The 21,471-nt window shown below is 42.6% G+C and overlaps 2 protein-coding genes across 2 annotated transcripts in view; one reads left to right on the top strand and one right to left on the bottom strand.

The window, feature by feature from the left end:
* tbcd (tubulin folding cofactor D) overlaps positions 1–21,471 on the top strand; it is a 31,085-nt gene continuing 9,614 nt past the window's right edge. Inside the window, exons 1-23 of the mRNA XM_030408248.1 lie at positions 1–488; positions 592–642; positions 730–827; positions 1,021–1,122; positions 1,220–1,366; positions 1,530–1,585; positions 3,217–3,349; positions 4,135–4,180; positions 4,535–4,667; positions 5,542–5,684; positions 5,766–5,826; positions 5,970–6,044; positions 6,144–6,238; positions 12,434–12,590; positions 17,864–17,921; positions 18,014–18,043; positions 18,312–18,397; positions 19,936–20,016; positions 20,117–20,190; positions 20,331–20,448; positions 21,109–21,169; positions 21,272–21,294; positions 21,386–21,417. Coding sequence (XP_030264108.1) covers positions 305–488; positions 592–642; positions 730–827; positions 1,021–1,122; positions 1,220–1,366; positions 1,530–1,585; positions 3,217–3,349; positions 4,135–4,180; positions 4,535–4,667; positions 5,542–5,684; positions 5,766–5,826; positions 5,970–6,044; positions 6,144–6,238; positions 12,434–12,590; positions 17,864–17,921; positions 18,014–18,043; positions 18,312–18,397; positions 19,936–20,016; positions 20,117–20,190; positions 20,331–20,448; positions 21,109–21,169; positions 21,272–21,294; positions 21,386–21,417 — 2,044 coding nt within the window. The 5' untranslated portion in view covers positions 1–304. The remainder of the gene's footprint in view (positions 489–591; positions 643–729; positions 828–1,020; positions 1,123–1,219; positions 1,367–1,529; positions 1,586–3,216; positions 3,350–4,134; positions 4,181–4,534; positions 4,668–5,541; positions 5,685–5,765; positions 5,827–5,969; positions 6,045–6,143; positions 6,239–12,433; positions 12,591–17,863; positions 17,922–18,013; positions 18,044–18,311; positions 18,398–19,935; positions 20,017–20,116; positions 20,191–20,330; positions 20,449–21,108; positions 21,170–21,271; positions 21,295–21,385; positions 21,418–21,471) is intronic.
* znf750 (zinc finger protein 750) lies at positions 7,542–11,360 on the bottom strand. Its single transcript, XM_030408249.1, is given in 4 exon segments — positions 7,542–8,438; positions 8,544–8,935; positions 8,937–9,797; positions 11,250–11,360. Coding segments are annotated over 3 exon segments (1,806 nt in total). The 5' UTR covers positions 9,789–9,797; positions 11,250–11,360; the 3' UTR covers positions 7,542–7,876.

Raw genomic sequence — 21,471 nt, forward strand, 5'->3', positions numbered from 1 at the left:
TCGCCGTAGAAGGGCGGGTCGTTAGCGCAGGAGCTAAACAAACTTGTGCGGGAGCATCTCAACAGTGACAACAGTCGGTTTCGTTTAATTGCAATTAATTTAATCTCGTGAACTGTTATTTTGTATACTTTCAAGAGTAAATCCATGTTATCGTATTTAAATATACCTTCAAGCTAACCTCCGCTCCCTTTTCATGGCATAAATGCTCATTTTTAGCTAGCTAAGTGGTTCATAATTTCTAACTACGCACGCTAACGTTAGCCTCTGTAGCAGAGACACTCCTTGCCGGTAAAAGTGTGTCAGAATGACTTTAATGGAGACAGAGAGTGGGTGCTCCGGTGGTGATGGAGGAGAGCTGGACGCTGTCGTGTCAGCTTGTGTGTTGGGGGGCTTCAGTGAGGCATCCGAGTCCCGAGCGCTCCTCTCCAGCCTGCCGGACGTCCACGGGGACATGATGGCAAGCGAGTCCACTACAGAGAGGTTCCTCGGTGAGACAGACATCCACAGAGCACACGAGCACTGAAATAAACAGTTTTTACTCAGTGCTTTTGGATGTTTGGTGGTTTCATGTTGTTCTTTTTACTCCCACAGTGATAATGAACAGATACCAAGAGCAGCCTCATCTGCTGGACCCACATTTAGGTACATTATAAATACTCTTAAAATCATTTTGTGTTATTTGTTATGATTTAAAACGCCCGACTCATCAGTGTTTCCACTTTGTCTTAGAGTGGATGTTGAACATTATACTGGATATTGTAAGGAGTGAGAAGTCTCCACCGTCACTGGTTCATTTGAGCTTCAAGTTCCTCTACATCATCTGTAAGGTCAGTCAACAGCTGGACTCTGGTGTTATGCTGTATGTCTGCAAGGTCACAGGAAACCAGACAGACAGACTGCATAACACAAAGTAAAAGCCATTTTACTGACACAGCAAAGTTATCCAGCCAATTCACTAATGCCGATCTGTGATGAGTCCACAGTGTGTTAATACTGATTAGATTTTTCCCCCCTGCACAGGTCAGAGGTTATAAAATCTTCATGCAGCTTTTCCCCCATGAGGTGGCAGATGTCCAGCCAGTTCTGGACCTGCTGACGAGGCAGGATCCCAAAGACTCCGAGGTGCGACTTGTTGTACTTTCAAGGGGGGAAAAAAATACTACTTGTCAGCTTTAACAAACATTCAATAATAGTGTGTTTTCCCGTCTCCTAATTTCAGACATGGGAAACTCGCTACATGCTGTTGTTGTGGCTGTCCATGACCTGCCTCATACCCTTCGACCTTTACCGTCTGGATGGCCATTTGGAGTCAGACAGCGGCCAGGCCAGAGAGCCCATCATGGACCGCATTCTAGCTATTGCAAAGGTGAGTTAAACAGGAACTTTGCAGATTTATAAACCTGCTTTGCATCACTGAAATAATGCAGATTAACAATGGTTAAGCACCCTCTGCTGTATTAGAGTCAGTGATAAAAAACATCACAGATAAACAAGCAATGAATAACATCTTTCCTTCTTTATCTTTCCAGTCTTACCTTCTTGTCAGTGATTGTTCCAGGGATGCTGCATCTGTACTCATATCAAAGTAAGAGCACAAACACCATGCAAGTACTATCACAGTAAGAAACAGCAGAGCAATAATGCATTTCTCAAAAGGAAGTTTGTCAACACCTGCAGATTTAGTATTATTAAATAACATGTAAATGCCGTGCAGTAGCAGTTGGCTGCTTGATGTTTGTAGATCAGGATGTACAAACCAAATGTTCCTTTTGGTCACGTAATTGACATCAAACTTTCGGTGGCAACTAATTTCTCACGTACAATAATTGTGGATATGATGGAACATGACCTGGTTATTAATATCTCTGTATGATTATGACAAAAACATTATCCAGGCGACTCATTAGTGCACTAATGTGTTTGACGCCTCCACATTAAACGGTCTCTGTTATTTCTCTACTCAAGTGCAGCTATTTTCAGAGTCTTTCACCACGATGGATGTCCTGACCATGTTTCATGATCCATTATTTATTTCAGTTCTATTTTTTACAATCCATCATTATACAAGCTGCAGCGCACATTTTTGGCCTGCAGTAAAATTAGTCAAACAATTAGGTATGTTTGTAGAGTCATAGAATATATTGCTTCCTACAACATTTTGGATCGTGTCCAGCGGTATTTTATATAATATTTATGAAAGGAGGAAGTCTGTGTTTAAGTGCTGCAGGAAGGTCTGGACAGGATTTAGACAAACTCTCTTCAGCCTCAGCAGGAAAACAACACGTTTCAACCAACAACAACATCCAACATAGCACTGGAGAGATGCTGTCCACTTGCAAAAATGCCACTTAAATGGTGAACAAAACATTTGAGGAGTTACCCTTTAAGCATCTATGCTCCTATGCAGTCTAGTGAAGGCATAAAAAACATTTCTGTCAGGAAGTTGTTGGAATGTCCAAAGTCCAAAGGCGTAGTCGGCGTACAGCAACAAAGTGTTCCACGTGATCGCCTGGTTGTGGAGGAATATTAGCCGTTTTGTAAGCAGAGCTACTTGATCAAAACATTTCAGAAACGCTCATTAAAGACTAAGTCCCATTTCCTGATCCTGATTTTTAAAACTCAGGTCAGTATTTACCCATCAGTATTTACTTTTTTGCACCTATTTGTTATCAAAATGAGGGATTCAATTAAAAGCTACCAAAAGTAATTATGTGTGGTTTTTGTTCATACAATCATAACGTTTCATTGCATTAAAGATTTGAATATTGAAATCTGTCCATATTATTATTGTGATTGATTTAAAACATAATCAGACCCGATGTGCGTTTGTTCTGCTGTGAGAAGGGTGTCAACATTTCTGTAATGAGGTCTTTTAAAGGTTTTTTAAAAAGCATTAAAACCAAATCAACTTTATTCTCTGTGTATTTGGGTTAATTGCAAAGATTGTTACAAGGCAAAATGTCTACTGTAAAATAATTGATGTGAATTAGTGTCAATCATGGACTCAAAAATAAAAAAACTGGAAGTAATCTATATTAATATGTCAGTTTACTGTAAACACAGAAGGCTGTCTGGATGAAGTCATTAGCTGATATTAGTTTTCCGGCCAGCAGAGGGCAACGCTCCTCTTGGAATGTCGTCTTGGAGTGTCTGCATTTTGTTTATCCTCACGGCACTTTGTGTTACTCACTTGTCTTATTGTACATGACTTTGCAGGTTCATGACTCGCCCCGACGTGAAGCAGAAGCACCTCGGAGACTTCCTGGACTGGAACCTCACCACCATATCTCAGACCAGCGACCAGTCAATGAGAGACATTATGGTGCTGGACGGCGCTCTGCAGTCTCTGGTAACCAAACACACGCTCCCGATCGCACTCAAGCCTGTGATGCTGCACGCACGTCCGCGTGCACTGCTGTGTTAAAACCAGCAGAGGTTTGTTTATATGAGCTGACATGTCTGGCATGTCTCACACATTACCTGATGTGGTTTTGGCAGGTGTGTAATGCACCTGCTGCATGTGTGGGATCTGCTGCGTCGAGTGAGTAATGTCAGTTTAATCCACCGCTTTAAGCTAAACGGTTGTTCAGCATATGAGAACAGCGTCAAGGGCACTTTGTTCCAATAAAATCCTCTTTTCCACCCTGATGCCTCGCACAGTGCAGCTGTTCTCACTGCAAATCTTTGTTAATGAGGGGGGTATTTTCAAATCTCTTACTGTCAGCTAAGGTAATGTAATTCAGCCCTCAAGCAAGAACATTACAATCATATCACTGGCACATAAACTTGCATAACATGTTCAGAAAGCATCCCTTTGTACTTAACATGTGTGTGTGTAGTGAACGTGGTGCTTAGGGCGTTCAAAACTGGCTCTGTTTGTTCAGTCAACAAGCCTACAGGACCTATACTTGAATGTTGTCTGTGTTTGGATTGAGCGTAACATGCTGCAAAAGACTCAATAAATGTTAACTTCAAGAAATAACCGCTAGTATGAATATGGTTTTTGAGAGTGTTTTGTCTCGTCTGTAGTTTGTCTGTAAAATGTTTTATGTTTGTGTGTATATGTGTGACCTGCTCTCGTGTGTCGTCTGAAGTGTGTCAGACTGATCTGATCAGTTTACTTATTTCCCTTAGGCGAAGCTTTACAAACACGGAAAACGAGATGACCTCCTGCAGTATGGTAAGTTGTTTTTATCAACAGTGAGGCTTCACTCTTTAATCTTCATGTGAAGGTAGAAGCAAAAACAAAATTTCCTCAACAGGAGTTAATGGAGCGTGCGATTTGTCGCATTCATAGTCTTTTGCATGTGGCAACTGAATCATTTGTGTTTGCAAATACTTTATCTAAATGTCCAGTGCCAGAGGGGAGATATTTGAATCTAGACCTCGGGTGATGTTTCCCTCCCAATATGTACTCTATTCAAATAGTTATGTCTTCAAGGTGTCAACATATTGAGAAACCCAGAGGCGTGGAAAAATATCTTTCTTAGCCTCTAGTCTGATAATAATATTAATGTTCTTATTTGTTCCCCAGCTCCTACAATTCTGCAGTGTCTGGAGCAGAAACAACTGTCAGAGAGCAGCCAGGCCATGCTGAGGAAACTCTGTGTCAAACTCATCCAGAGGCTTGGCCTCACCTTCCTGAAGCCTCGTCTGGCTGCTTGGAGGTCAGATATAATACGTGTTAATCATATCCAGTTCTGCCTGTAGTCAGCGGGAAATCTAGTTAAACCCATTTTTAAAAAACAACAAGTTTTTTTTTAAATCTTTGGGACTTCTTGTCAACATTTCTGCCTGATGACGTTAAATTTGAGCACAGTAAACAAATTGCAGCATATCTCAGCAACTAGAGGGTCAATTCTGATGTATTTTTTAGTTGTCTGGGGTCACTCACTTGGTTATAGGTCATGTTTACATAGAAATGGTTAAAGTAGAGGTTATATGGAGCAGATAAGAGGAAAAATTATAGATCTCAGCAACTTTATGGCCGATTTATATAATTATTATTATCATTATTTTTTAATCTCTAGGTGTATAGGGCACTAAAGCACTAGGGCACTAACTGGAGGTCATTTCACTCTCTTCTTCTGCTAATGTTGTGAAAACTACGTAGATCTCCAACCCAGAACCCTGATTTCCAAAAAGCTTGGATGCTAAAACTTAAAAAAACGTAAAAAAAAAAATATGATTATTTTGAATTCGATGCCGGCAGCGTGTTTCAAACAAGTTGGGACAGGAACAAACGACTGTGAAAGTTGTGGGATGCCCCAAAAACACCTGTTTCGAATCATTCCACATGTAAACAGGTTCACTTGTGACAGGTTTTAGTATCATGAGTGGCTATTAAAGGGGCGTCTTGAATGACTCAGTTGTTGACAAGCAAGGATGGGCGAGGCAACAAACACATAACCTAAACCTAATAAATCTCCCAGTTCAGATGGAGTCACTTAACGTCAGATCACTTTCCAGCATAGTGAGTAATGTCATATATGTCACAACATATTTAATAGTGCCTTCAAAGTTTATGTTAATGCTTTTCAGGTATCAGAGAGGCAACCGCTCCCTGGCAGCGAACCTCTCCATGTCACAGTCTGCTATAGTCGCTGCCGCTGTGACTCCTGAGGCGCAGGTACAAAAACAGGAGGAGGACTACGACATTCCCGAGGACGTGGAGACTGTTATCGGTCAGTTCACGCCACAGATTGGTTTGAAAAGTGTGGTATTGAAATATGTCTGCTCAGGGAATCAATTTTGCTCTTTTACAGAACAACTGCTGGTGGGACTGAAAGATAAAGAGACGATTGTGCGTTGGTCTGCAGCAAAAGGGTAAGAAACCTGTTCATCTGTCCCCTAGCAATCATGAACTGTTGGTAACATCCTTGTCACTACTTGTCTTTGGTATTCTTCATGTCATAGACAGCTTCTCTGAGAGAGTTGTTACAATAATTTGATTTTGTTGAACCCTTCAGCATTGGGAGAGTGACTGGGAGGCTTCCCAAGGAGCTGGCAGATGAGGTGGTCGGATCAGTGCTGGATTGCTTCAGGTAGTTTCAGGCTCATGTTTTTGCATTTTACCTGTCACTATGTTTTTAAGCAGTAAGTCACTGACTTGTGTTTTAACCTGTGTTGTATGTGTTCATCAGCTTCCAGGAAACAGACAATGCTTGGCATGGTGGCTGCCTCGCTCTGGCTGAACTTGGCAGGAGAGGCCTGCTGCTGCCCTCCAGATTAACGGATGGTATGTGTCGACAGATTCACTTTGAAAAGTGGGGATGGCAGATTTATTCAGTATGCACAACCATCCTCACCTGGTTGGTTGGTAGATAATAGACATTAAATGTGGTACGGTTAGACTGGCGTTGTGGTTTGTGTGGCCTCTAATAGGCACGTGAGTGGACATGAATGGCACAAGTGGCACAAAACACAGTGAAATGACTTTACCTTACATTACTTTAAACAAATATTTATATTACATCACCCATGAGATGCGTGTCTTTTCTTTGTAAGCATAGATTTTGTGAAAAAGGATCAAACAACCTTAAAGGGATATTCCGGTTTGAGTTTAATCCATGGTCTGAATCACAGTGAAACTGTGATTTAGACTCCCTCTCGAGAGATCAAGTTAGCAGACCGCTAATTTATGGAGTTTTATCAACCTCAGAAACGACCGCACGACAACAATACACTGCAGTAAATGGATCCAAATATAAACCGCCACCAAAAAGCCACAAATAATGCTCAGAACAGCACCAAACTTCAGCAACAGTACAAATAGGGTCTCAGCACATAGTCCGGGGCATCTAACCTCCGCTAGCTTAGCTGGATTTCTATTGTGAAGCTAAAAACAGAGTTCAACTCTCCTCCATCAGCTTCCGGGTCGGGGAAGTCCCGACGCGACGATTACCGAGTGCGGTTAGAAATGCTCAATTCCGTTCTTTTCCCTGTCCGCTCTCGATAATAACTGTTATAAACTGGCAGGTAAGACACATATGAACTTTGATAGCTTTTCCATGGAGTCATAATCATACATTTTCATCCATGAGCCGCGGAACTCTACTGCACTCGGTAATCGACTCGTCGGGACTTCCCGTCAACAGGAAGCTGCTGCAGAAGAGTGGTAAATTTAGTCAGCTTTTCAGTAGAAATCCAGCTAAGCTAGCGGAGGTTAGATGCCCCGGACTATGTGCTGAGACCCTATTTGTACTGTTGCTGAAGTTTGGTGCTGTTCTGAGCATTATTTGTGGCTTTTTGGTGGCGGTTTATATTTGGATCCATTTACTGCAGTGTATTGTTGTCGTGCGGTCGTTTCTGAGGTTGATAAAACTCCGTAAATTAGCGGTCCGCTAACTTGATCTCTCGAGAGGGAGTCTAACACAGTTTCACGGTGTGTTAGACCATGGATTAAACTTACACCGGAATATCCCTTTAACAAAGAGACAAACCTGTCTATTTATTGTTATTGGTTATTTCTGTCTGCTAAAGAATCCATAAAATGATTTACTATTTTCTCTCTGTGTTACTGAGAAATACAGGGACCCGAGTTAGTTTTTGTTATTTATTTATTCAACATATTTACATTCAGTGATACAACTTTCGTTGACAACTTTTAACATGACAAAACAAGTCCAGATTTAAATATACACAACCCTTATAAAACACGCCTTTCACCTTTCAAATCAAGTGTGAGAACAAGACAAGACACACACCTGTGATCTTTAGTGCTATAGACATGTCACATCTGCTCCTGCTATCAACTCTTTCAGTGCTTTATTAACATTTTAACATTAATGTTCATTAAGTTGATCTTTTCATGTTGAGGCTTCTAGTGTTGAAGATTTTCTGTCCTTATTAACAAATATTATCATGCTCAGAGTTTTTAGCAGCAGCGAGCTCTCCTCCTCAGAGCCCGACCCGGAGCTTTGGCCCTCTTGCTTGGTTTATGGCAGCTGCTTTCAGCCGGGCCACTGTTTGCTCTTTTTACGCCTGCTGTCTTTGCCTTGATTGTCTGCTTGGTCTTCTTTTGAGAGCCAGCGCTTATTGCCTCTGTGCAGCCCTCAGAGGAGCCGACTGCAGTGCTGAGGTCACATGAAGAGGCAGCTGAGTTTGCGCTGGCGAGCTGACAGAGTGCCAGCGCTGCAGTCTGCCTCTGGTCACACGGTTCTTCGCCCAGCTCGGTGTTCGGCCTCTCCTGCAGATCTTCTGAAGTGCTCAGGACAGAGCTGTGTGCAGACGGTCGCAGGCTGAGGTTCAGAGGCAACTCCTCTTGCATTGAGTTCTCTGAGTCTGAGCAGCTCAGTCTGGGTTCAGATGGATGGTTCCTTGTTGAGAGGTTGAGTGGGGCCAGATCCTCTCTGGCGTCCTCGCCATCTTGTTCTGATGCAATTTCAGGACAGGACTCAGAAAGGGACGACGACGAGTATCTGCTGCTATCAGCCGATCTGAAAGAGACAAAATAAAGAGTTAAGGGACTGAAAATACAAGCACAGCGTGATGCAGCTTAATTAAACCAAGAAAGAAAACTACATTTCAGAATTCTTGCTCACCCTCCATCTGCGTGCTGGGCTCTTAACTGTAGCAAGCCTTCTGCAGACTCCTCTTGTCTCGTTTGTCCTGGGTGGGTGGTTGTTTGTGGCTCGGCCGTGTTGGTGTTGTGCGATGCCTCTGACTCTCTCAGGATGATGTGTGCATGACTCGGTCTGTCAGGCGACCCCAAGGCTGAACAGCCCTCTTTAGGGCTCAGCCTGGTTTCTTTGTCTCCACTCTGCCTGTGGCTGCTCTCCTCTTGTGTAGATGTGTTGAGGCCGCTCAGGCTGGGACGTGAATGCGTGTATAAGTCGTAATCCTTTGGCCCAAATGTCGTGCCATACAAGTCCAAAGGAAGATACCTGGGTCCTGCAATTGGCATGGAGAACTCATGGGGTCTGTATAGAGTGTAAGTGCAGAGGGGGGACTGTGTGAAGGGGGTGGCAGTATCTGTATGGGTATGCGGGGAAGAGGGGAGTGTGAGGTGGGGCGATGGGTTGTGGTATCACCGGCCTCTGGGGATCCAGAAACTCTGACCGGAAAGAAGGAGCGTTTGGCTCGCTCACATGGTTTCGTGGGAAATAGTATGGTGGATATAGAGACCGATCTGCCAGGTGGTAAGGAGAGTATTCAGGAATCATGGGAGGGGGGTATGGTTTTAAGGGAATGGACGGTGGAATTGTGCCCCACGGGAATCCTGGAGGGTTGAAGGAGGGAGCAGGAGCTGGCGACTCCTCTGGCTGCTGCACAGGTGACTTAAGGGCTTCTGCTCCGTCACTTTTGGGTGTGACAGGAGAGAAAGCAGAAGGGTGCGGCAGAGACGTGTCTTCATCGCTCTCCCTGTTCTCACTCTCTGTGACTGTATTTGACTTTGTTGCACTCTGGTTGTCCTTTTCGATCGGGCCGTCACACCCAACGTCGACTTCTTCTGTGTCATCTATGCCCTCGTCTTTATTCTCCTCAGTTTCCTGCTTCTCAGGACTGTTCTGAGCTGCAGGCAGTGGGCTCGGGCAGTCATTAGGTTTGACCGGGACTACTTTTGCTGCAGCCTTGAACTGTCGGGCCGTTTGCCCGTTTTTCTGTGACACCAGGGAGATGGAGTTTTTACACAAGTTGTATTTCATGTGGTTGAAGAGATGGGACTTTTCGTTGCAGGTGAACGGACACTGGAAACACTGGTATTTGAAGGGCTTGCCTGGCGGTCGGGGAATGTAGTGAGGCCTTTTTGGCTTGCGTTCCTGAACAGTCTCCATCTTGCTTTGCATCCACGCTCTCTGAAAGAACAATACAGCACATTGCAATTAGTTTTTAGAAGAATGCGACGCTAAAGCACACAAGAGAGACTCATGAATCATTGCAGATTCTCACTGAGGCGACTGTCGAGTAATGTGGCTCGGAGAGTGGTTTGACTGGTTCTGGTGGAGAGTATCTCTCACTGGAAGGTTTTTCTCTCTCCAACTGCTCAGGCAGAAAAATCTCAAGCTACACAAAACACTGCACCCTCAGGCTAATGTATTTCTCCAACTGTTTCTCCACACTTGGTTGGACACCAAACAGAGTAATTATTGATATGTAAAACTGTCCACGGTATGCAAAAATGTACCCACGCTTGCACAGGTGCATTCGAGTCCCAGTGTGGTTTCAGTTGATTGACAGCTGCCCTGAAACGCCTCGACTCGGCCGGCCTCCTTACCTGTCGATCTGTTCTGATATCGCTCCCCTCATCTTTGCTGTAAAGTTAGAGAAGGCACCAGGTTGGCAGGTGTCGGGCAGATGAGACACTCGCTAACACAGACCTGGAGGGCATGCAGAGACTTGCTCTCCCTCTCAACCTTACTAAACTCTCTGCTGTTGGCGTGGGAACTACCAGCCACCTGCTTCCCATGACTACACCTGCGGGATGCACTCGGCTCTCAAACCCCATCGTTTGATCGTTTGATTAACTCACCAGCTCACATGAGAAAGTCGTTTCTTAAATCATTTTCCACGCAGCGTTCCAGCTAGAATGTGTTGCAACAGTTCGGACCAGCTCTTCACTGTTAAAATCGTCAAGTGTGTGGCATCTGAAACACTTCAGGTTCGCCTTTTGAAATGAAACATCACCTTAAGCTGTGAGTTAAGTGTTGCTGGGCGCCGCGCGGAGGAACCTGCTTGTCGTGCGCTGTCGCAAGAAGTTGTCACTCAAGTTTCTGTCCGGCTGCGGTAGCACGCAAAGCCACTCCCTTTCTTAAGGAGTGAAATCCATGAGAACATCCCTTTTTTGAATAGCTTATCTCTTCACTGTGAATATGAATCAGTCAAAACCTTTTTGTTTTTGATTTTACACGTCATAAAAACAAACACAGATTTGGTTCTCATGGGTTAAGTTGTTGAGGATGTTCTTTAAAATGAACAAACCACTCTGAGTACTTGTATAGAATAGTTTTAGGAAATATGTAATCCAACTAATCTTGAACTTTTTGGAGGGTGTTTTGCAGAGTATGTGAACGTCTTGCATTACCTGTGCTTCACTACAAGCAGGTACTAATTGAAGTCCTTGGGTAACAGGTGCACATGTAGCACATACTTTCCCTAAATAAACATTACAGACTAATCAATAGCACTTTTACAAACGGCTGTCTGTTCAAATAACACAGATAGGTCTCGGCAGAGTTTTGGTAATAACTACTGTAACTTACTACCGCTTCCTTGTTAGTAAAAGTAGATTTAAGAGTAAAAGAAAATACCTTCTCTGGTTGTAGTAACAGTGCCTCCTCCTCAGCTGCTCCACAGTCCACAGCCAGCGTGGACTCCAACCGCGATGCGCGCTTAAAGTTCAGAGTGCGTTCGTGAATGTGAGTGATGGTGCATGTGTGAGCTGTACTAGGTGATGTTAGTTGTGTGGTGAGTTTCCTCTCTCTCAGGTGTTGTCTCACCAGTGGGTGGGGCTTCAGCCCAAACAGCAGGGCCCTCAGGCAACATCGATGTACCTGATATTAGTCAGGCCTGAAGCGATGATTTACATGATGAGGTGGGGTAGGGGCTCTACCTCCCTCCTCCTCCTTCCTCACCTGTTTCTCTTGAAATAACAATACTGGTGTAATTCTGCAGTGACTGTACGTGACATGTTGCTTCTCGTGTCGGGTTTCAAGTGAAATTCAGTTTGCACGATAGCAAGATCGCGCTCAGATTTGCATACTCGCAGGCAGAAATTGATGCTGGTCTTGTTTGGCGTTATATAACTTTTTACGGGAGCGGTGTTCAAGGACAAGGCGTAAAAGATTTAAAACCTCTTCAAATTTAAACAAATGAGCAGAATTTTTTGGCAGTACTTTATATAAACCATTATTAATATCACTGATGCTCTCACAGAAAAGGACAGAAAGGTTTTTTTAAGAAACTACTTTGCAATAATAATCTGCACCGGTAACAATCTGATACTCGGGTCTTTTAATGCAACGTTTCGTTAATTGGGCATAAAGGTTCGCTCACAGATGAACAGCCTGGTAGCTCAGTTGGTCCTTGCCCAGGATTCAAATCTGACCGGTGGCCCTCTTTGTCTCATCCTGTCAAATGAAATTTTCTGGGGAGGTTTTATTCAAGGTCATGATTGCTCTGTAACGGGAGGAGAGATTGGCCAGATAAAGAATTGGTGGCGCCAGTCTTGGATATCCACCAAAACTGCAGGCTTGAACGTGTGTATGAAGCCTCCAAGTTGTAGAATTTTTAGCTTCTTTCCAGCGAAATCCATATTTGAGGTTTACTTAAATAACTAACAATAACTTCCAAGTATTTACTAAAGTCACAGATATAAACTATGCAACGTGACTTTTCCTGCGTTGTATCAACCATCCAACCACAAGTTAGTGAATGTATTTTTGTATTTGTTGTTGTTCAACACCAATAATGAGTTTGTGTCGTCTTCTTGCAGTTGTGCCCCTCATCGTTAAATCCCTGACCTACGAGGAGAAGAGGGGAGCCTGCAGCGTTGGGTCCAACGTTCGTGACGCTGCCTGCTACGTGTGCTGGTCTTTTGCACGAGCTTATGAACCCAAAGAGCTCAAGCCTTTTGTCACTGATATTGCCAGGTAACCTTCCTCCTGTGTTGTTGACCTAAAAACCTACATGGATCACCTTAAAGCACATTTTGTGTCAGTAAGTGGTGATTAATGATGACATGTAATTTCCCTACAGTAATACTTCCCCACAGGGGATTCCAAAAGACAGGGTCGTCTGCAAAATCGTCAGCCGTACCAGCAGCGAAGGCAAATTCCCGTTTTAATTTGCTCTCGCTGCTGTTTGTTGGTGATGCCAACTCTACACGACCACAGTAACGGTTTGCCGTAATTACCAACGGAAACATAAAGACGGGTCAAACAGAGCTGCGAGCGACAAACACCTCTCTGCTTTTACATTGCCACTGATGTATCTGAGATAAGATAAAATCACCTTCAATCAAGAGATGAAAACACAGTCAAGATTTCTTAAGCACCTTGTGGGTCTCATCTCTTTGTAATTTGCATAGCTGCTGCATGGTTTGCCTCAAAGCAGTAATTTACTGCCTCAAACCAGTTTTCCTGTGCCACGTCAATCTCTCATGTCACCCAGCAGATGCACCTGTGTGTGCTGCTTGTGTACGTAAATGTTGAAGTGGGCTGCGGTACATGTATAGAGCACATGACGTTTCTCGGACTGCACGTCAAGAGTTGATCACTGCAAAGGTGACTAAATATTGGCAGCTAAATGATCAACAGTTCTGTGTTTCCTTGTCAGTTCTCTCATTCCGTGGAACTGCTGCTGCCAAAAAGTTTTTGCGGTTCAGTGACAGCTGTTCTTTTGTTTACATACATACTTGTTTCTGCCCCCGTTTCCCAAAAGTTGTTCCATGCTCCCTTCTGTTGTGAAAGTTTAGAAACATCACATGATATATTTTGTGCAAGAAATTAAACCAAAGTTCGCTGTAACTAGGGGTGTCAACGTTTACAATTTTTTCTACACGTGTAAACGGAGATTTATGATTTCTTTCTATCGCAGTTGCGATAGCACCGATGCCAGCAGCAGTCTCTCCCTCCAAATTGTTCGGGTGTTTCCATCGCAGGTGGTTTAGCATGGATCCCGTGCTGTTGTTGTAAGCCAACTTTGCCTGACATAGCCTCCACTCAACTTGATTTCCACTGGCAGTTAGTTAAAAAAAAACACACAGTGCTCCGCTTGTTGACCGCCGCCATCGTGTCCCCCAGTTAACTTGAAGTGACGTGACGCGACACTGGCTGTGGCTGCGGGTTTTTTTGTTTTTTTTTATATCAACGTAACATTGTGCCCCATTCATCTATTATGTATGCGGATAACTGCGCTAATGGGAACATTTAATTGTATAGTTAGTTAATGTTATTATCTGAAGCTTTCAGGCAACATTATCTTACTTTCACTTTTAAAAAATTGCGTCCGTCCAATTTTCCTTCGGGCGTCGGTATCAATTTATAGCGGGTCGGCCCTGGTACGCAATGTAATCTGTGCTACTGTCGGAAAACGGGTCGGATGCGGTGACCAGTGCAGGACTCTGCTCTAAGTGACCATTTTAATCCTCTAGCCAATTATCAAGCTAAATATCCAACATGCTAGTTAACGTCAAAGACTGCGGTGGAAGACGACGGTAAAATATTTCCACTGGATTTATTTATGCCTGAATTTTTAAGGTGTGGCGGCTTTTATTTTGCCGTGGCGGTGCGCCACAGTCAATTACATGTAGAGGAAACCCTGAATAGTATATATATTGATGAGAAATGAACGAGGAGGAGGAGGAGGGAAAAAAAAGACGTGTAAACGGTCTAAACGGTTATGATTTGTTATCCGTGTACCCGTTAACACGTGTAGACGTTGACACCCCTAGCTGTAACACAAGCAGAGAGGTGATCACTCATTCTGGCTTCTTCTTGGTAATTGTTGTCTCTGAGCTTCTTTAAAGTCAGTTTTCTAGCAGTAATTAACCTCCAACAGTATTTTAAACTACTGTATATCATGCTAGGTTAAATGTCCTTGAACAGTCTTTGAATAAAGAAGTTGTGCGAACCATGAACCGCTAGGACATTGACGGACTCGTGGGCATTTGTGCTGATTGCATACGGACAATGAATCAGCTAAAATAGTCGATGAATGTCTTTCTTTACCAGATAAAAATATCTTTTTGTGAAGGTAAACTCTATAAAGACTGTTGCACCTGACAACCAAGAGAGAAAAGGCAAAGAAATAATAACAATTTAAGGCCTCAAATGGGCAGTGAAACAACACTTAATCAACTAATTGTCAACTATTTTTATCATCCATTAACTGTTCTGAGATTCCAGCTTCTGAAATGTGAATAATTTCTGGTTTTGTTCTTCCTCTGTGACAGTAAACTGAATATCTTTGTGTTGTGGCTAAAAGAGACATTTTTGGCTTTGACATTTTTCTCTCTCTGACAATTGATTGACCGACAGATTAACTAACAATGACAATAACCCTTTTGTTAAACATGCAACATCGATGGCTTCATCTGTCTGTTAAAATCGTCTCTTTCTGCCATTTAAACAATACACTAATCTTCCTTTCTGCACATCTACAGAAAGAGGGAAAGCTGCAGGATTTTTTAGCTGAGAGGAGATTTGCATAATCATTTAACATAATTTAACACTTGTTTGAGGTTTAAGAGCCTTAAAGTAATGATTAAGATTTTTAAACTCGGTCACCCGCGTAGAGAAACAACTCTGCATATCATCCACTGACGTGCGTTCAGTCTTTGGCAATAGTAACGGTTCGCCTCCTCCTTGATCTGTCTTCTCTCGGTGTGCAAGTACGGACCTGCGGCCTCTGACTGTGCAGACCAGCTCTGCAGTGTCAGTTTGAACCCCTGCGACTAGCATAATCAGCAGTCGCGACAACACCCTCTCTTTCCCTAGCCTACAGGATTGCCAGGTTTCGCCTGTTGCTGTAGGTTTCGGTCGCTGTTTGGCAGTGGAGCTCAGACAAGCTGGTTCCTGCTCTATTCATCACAGCATGATGACATTTACTGAAAACTCATGTGGGACTAAGTGACTTGGGGGCACACACGCATTACAAAACCACAGCTGTATCTCTGCACGTTACAGTTACACTTTTACTCGTTAATTGCAGCAACCACAGATTTAATTCAAAATATCCTTTCAGGACGTTAAGGGTGCAATCACAGCTGTTTTTGTTTCCAAGCCCTTAAGGCAGGAGCAGTTGGCAAAGCCAGACTAGGGCAGTTAGCAAAGACCTGGATCCTGAAGTTTGCAGGCAGGGAACAATGGAGGAGAGCAAACAAAGCCAGCAGCAGTTGGTCTCAGGCTGTCACTGTGATGTATACGTACGTTGGCTCCCCCTTCAACAACTGACATTCACACGCCCACTACTCATCGGACTCGTGGAGGGATTTTGTGGTCGGATAGAATCAGATACAACTTCCAGTACAGCACAGGAGTCATTGTTATTTCAACAGTCATCATATTTTGGCTGTTTTACCCCTTTGTGATGGGAACCTGCGCACTGCGGTCAAAAACCGTTCGGTGGCAATGATGCAATCGACACTTCAATCTGAGTCATTGATCCTTAACGAGATATTAAGACGATGATGCACTGTTGCGCCGTAATGGCACAGAGGGTAGACGTAGTTAGTATGTCAGCAAAGGGAAATTTTGCTAAGACGGGAGACAATGACTGGAAAAATGTGGCAATTGTTTCAAAACTTCAAGTAGATTTGTTAAACAAAGGGGGTGATATTCGCGCAAGAAAACAGATTTAAGTGTTAATCACAGAAACAGACTTGGAATTAAGTTATTTTTAGTGCTAGGCCACTTTGGCCTCCGATAAATGCCAATTTAGTCGGGCTTTGCTGCTGAAATGTAGGGCACCAAGGCCAAAACCAATGGTGCAATAACAACGAGTGATAATAACATCAGTAAATTTTAATTTTATTACAAAAAAACAAGGAAGGGAATGTTAAAAGTGTTTTATTGTGGTGGCTAAATCGTTAACCGATAAAGGCTTTTTCTCTTTTTCTGCAAATGTTTGTGTTCAACTTCTTAAAGGGAAGCTTAGATAAAATCAGAGAAAGTGGTCACAACAGGTAAGAATGCTGAGCATTAACAACATCATCAAGTGCCCCATGTTTAGGAAAGTAGTTGGAAACACAAAGGGAAGCCATTAAATGCAAACTGCTGGCAGAAACTGAGGACAATTAGCTGATAATGAGCCTAATCAGCCAGAATCAGTAATCAGTCAAAACACAGATTATTGGACCGTAAACCACAAACTGCTAACAAAGCTGATGAATGTCAGAAAGCCTCGTCATACTTCAGCTGTTACATCATGTTTCTGAGGAGAAAATGTTAAATACAGGGTTCGTACGGATGCTTGAAAGTGCTTGAAAGTGCTTGAATTTCAATGTTGTGTTTTCAAGGTCTGAAAAGTGCTTGGATTTTAGTTTAAGTGCTTGAAAGTTCTTGACATTATAACTCTCTTTCACAAAATTGGGATCAGACTGGATAATTAATTTCTGAAGTTTTCGCTATTATGAAACATCATTTTAGATGTTAACAGCATAATACAATGTACATAATTGTGATAAGAAAAAATCATTAGTATATATATTCCTGTAGATACGTATTTTACCCCAGCAAAAAGGTGCTGGAAAATCTTGAAAATTACCCTTAAAAGTGCTTGAAAAGTGCTTGAATTTGACCTTAAAAAATGTGTACGAACCCTGTAAAGAGTATTTGCATACAGTATGTGAATTAAACGTAATCTCATGGCACCCTCTGGGGAAAATCTTACTCCAGACTCCCTTTAAGAAATATGACATTTTAACAATTCCTCACATGCCCGCAAGAACGAATTACTCTTGAAACATAAGATGAAAGGCATCATATGATGACAGTGTTCTTGTCAACTCGGCAGCAAAATAATTCATGAAATGTGTTTCCACAAAAACGTTTGATGTTTGTCGCCTCACATCTTAACGAGCATTTATTAGAAAGCTGTGCTGCTTAAGTGTGTCCAGGAATTAAACTGTGATTTCATGTTTTCTTAGTACTTCCATTGTTTTTTTTACCCTGTTAAAAGGTTTTTTTCCATCAACATGTGAAGTTTTTCCTCACTCGAATCGAGGGTCTAAGGACAGAGGATGTTGTTCACTGTACAGATTGTAAAGCCCACTGAGGCAATGTGATTGTGATTTTGGGCTATATAAATAAAATTGATTTGATTTGATTTGATACTTAACGTCACTGTTAAAGAAATAACATCTTCATAAGTGCGAATCTTTTATCAGATCATTTATACTCCACACTCTTGTCTTTGTCTGCAGCGCTCTGCTGATCACGACCGTGTTCGACAGAGATGTGAACTGCCGCAGAGCTGCTTCTGTAAGTTCTGTCGTCAACATCCTACAGTCGTTTAATAAAGTTACATCCAGTTACATGACAGAAGTTGATTTTTATGTCTCATTTTGTCCCAGGCTGCCTTCCAGGAGAATGTTGGCAGACAGGTTTGTGACCACAGCTTTCCCCTACATGTGTATTATGACTAACAGCATCGCTGTGATTTGACGTTTATTTGCTGCCAAATAATCGGATCTTGCTCCAACTTGTTTCGTGAAAGTGTTTGAAGCAAAGAAACAGCCTTCCAGTACGGCTCCAGGGCATCGGCAATCATTTGATTTGCCAACAGCCCTGAAGAAGAAATAAATCTCTCTGAAACTGTTTTTGCACAATGAGCTGAAAACGTTTCTTTGTTGCTTGTTTTTACCTCAACAGGGGACGTTTCCTCATGGCATTGACATCCTAACGGCAGCAGACTACTTTGCTGTTGGGAATCTGACAAACTGCTATCTGAATATTAGGTAAGAAACTGACCTTTGCAGCCATATTGAGTCACACAGGACAGAAGACTTGTTTCAGCAGCCTGAACAATAAAGTGAGGTGGCAATAAATGATGCCCGGTCAGTTGAGTTTAAGTGTCACTTCTGATCATGTGGTGAGAAATACCCTGAGGACAAGAGTGTGAAATGTGCAGGCATCATTACAAAAGTGCCCAAACATCTGGTGTTTATTTAATACCACATCATGCAGCTGGACATACGCATTTCTTACATTAGCGTGAGTTTAACGACAGAGGCTGCAAATTCACCACCACTGAAACTGTATGATCAAAAGTCAGAGGGCGCTTGAACGTCACACCTATATGAGCTTGTCGGGCATCCTTGTGTAAAACCAGGGGTGGTGATACGGAGTTAAACCGCTCTTTGTGGCCATAATAGCACCACTACACATTTTAAATGTTGAGATTTCAACACCAACAGAGCACTTGAACAAATGTGAGAGGTCGGTCCTTGAAGAATAACTTTGTCTTCTTTGGCAATCCTGTGCATTAGCGTGATATCCTCTTCTTCCGCACTTATTCAAGGTCCATCTGCTCCACCGAGTGAATCAGTTTAAACTGTCATGCATCTCAACTGCACTCAGATCAGCGCAACAACAAGACTGTATGATAAGTTTCCCAGTTTGCCTGTTAGAAAGCAGACGATTGCTCTTTTGGGTAACCTCCATCGCCGGTGTTACTGACTTTTATTCTAAATGCTTCCAGTGGTCGGTCTCTTCTCTTATATAATCTCTGGTTGTATGCACCTGTTGATCATCACACCTGAACTCAGTCAATAGTTGTGTCCAGACGCTCTGTCGCTTTACTTCTCCCCACGAAACAAATAACACACACGTGGTTAGCTTAGGCCACTTTGGCCTCCGATAAATACCAATTTAGTCGGGCTTTGCAGCTGAAATGTTGGGCACCAAGGCCAAAACCAATGGTGCAATAACAATAAGTGATAATTTCATCAGCAAATCAAGGAATGGAATGTTAAAAAGTGTTTTATTGTAGTGGCTTAATCATGAGCCCATAAAGGCTTCTTCTCTTTTTCTGCAAATGTTGATGTTCAACTTCTAAAAGGGAAGCTTAAATAAAATCAGAGAAAGTGGTCACAACAGGTAAGAATGCTGAGCTTGAGTACCCCATGAAACAATCTGTACACAAACAAATAACAGACACATGTTTTTCACCTCGGCCACCTCTCCAAACACCTGGCACGTAAGGAATGAAATGTTTACATCCAAGCCGACAGAGAAAAGCTCCAACCCTCTCAGGAATTGTCACCTCTGGCAGAAATGTGTCACCACGAGCACAACAAACATTCAGGTGATTAAAAAGAGGAAAGGTGCTAGCCTCAGGGTACGACTGCCTATAGAACTGCACAAAACAAGGAAAAAAGAATCAAGGTGTAGAGCATGACGACTGGAATCGATCTCTGGAGAGACCCGTGTGAAGCTGCCACTCATTTTCTGTTGATATTAGCAGCTGATGATGTCGTTTTTTCTGTCCTCAAAGTGTCTACATAGCTGGTTTCCCAGAATACACCAAGGCCATGATCGATCATTTGGCAGCCATGAAGATAAACCACTGGGACGGGTAAGAACTTCTGTTGCCTGCCCGCATAAATGCCACAAAATTCAAAGGTAGAGTGGCTCTGAATTCATCACAATACTTTATCTTCTTCACGTGTTTGCAGCGTGATCCGAGAGCTCGCCACTAAAGCACTCCACAACCTGACTCCTCAAGCACCTGATTATATGGCGGCAACAGGTAAAAAAAAATGTCAGCGTACCTGTTCCCCAGACAACAGGGAAAGTTGCTGACTAAAACGGCTTTTAGTGGATGATTTTGAACCCTGTAATTACTGTTCATGAGAAGATAAATGCTCTTGCCTTCGTTGTCGGTTCCAGTTCTGCCGCAGCTGTTGCCCGTGGCGGTGGGTATTGACCTCCACGGTCGTCACGGCGCCATTCTGGCATGTGCAGAGATCACACACGCTCTGTACAAACTGGGCCTGCAGACCGACAGGTAGACTGACGTTTTGGATATTTTTGCTCTCCAAAATACGCATGTAGGTGTTTTAGTTCAGGGGCCTGTCGCATAAAAACGCACCTAGACATTGACCTAGATTAGTGAATATTTAATAATATGGCCTAATTTGCATACTCACACATTACACCCTGGAAAAACTTGTTATGCGCTGTGTGTTCTCATAATTCTTTTCACTCTAGTAGCACTTGCATAATCTTAATCTTTCCAGTTTTATTCCCATTTCTAGTATATTCTGATGGTTTTTACAGAGGGATTAGTTTTTACATAAATCAAAGCCTGATTATTGAACATTTTATTCCTAAAAACATTGTGAAAATCATATTTTATTTATGGCTGCTAACAGTATTTTCTGATGTGTGGATCTGATGAAAAGAGATAAACAGAATCGCGTCTGTAGTCAACAAGATCAGACAATGCAAACATTCAAATTATTGCATATTTAATTAGGTTTGGCGTCATTTGCATATTTAAACCTAAAAATAAGTGCCTTAATGTCAGTAATAAAGTAGGAGAACTTCATGGAGATGTTTGCTGATTGAAACATTTCCCCTATTCCCCTAAACGTTTGCAAAATAAAAGAAAATGGTACTTCTGTTTCTGAGTTTCACGTGTCGTCTCCTTGTATTTGTTCTCCAGGACTGTGGTGGAAATAATTTCTTCAGAATGTGTTGATGCATTAAAAAACATCCACCAGATGGTAGGTGGACGACACAGAGGGAAACAAAATGTTATCCAACTTTATTAAACTGTGGTTAAAGTTTTCTCTGTCGCTGATGTTTGTTTGTTTACTTTCTTTCAGCTTCATGACAGAAAACAGTACAGGTAGGCAGAAAAAATTGGTTTTCATCAGGAGTCAAATAAAGAGAATCTAAATATTATTTTGCCTTCATATCAAAATTATGCTTTTTTGTAGGGGTTTTTGTGGAGAGCTGATGAGGCCTGCAAGTAAGTGATTTGTTTCAAGAACATAATAGCCTAGAAGACGTCGTGGACGATGTT

The sequence above is a fragment of the Sparus aurata genome, chromosome 23 (assembly GCF_900880675.1).
Source record: "Sparus aurata chromosome 23, fSpaAur1.1, whole genome shotgun sequence".
In the NCBI taxonomy this organism is placed as follows: Eukaryota; Metazoa; Chordata; class Actinopteri; order Spariformes; family Sparidae; genus Sparus; species Sparus aurata.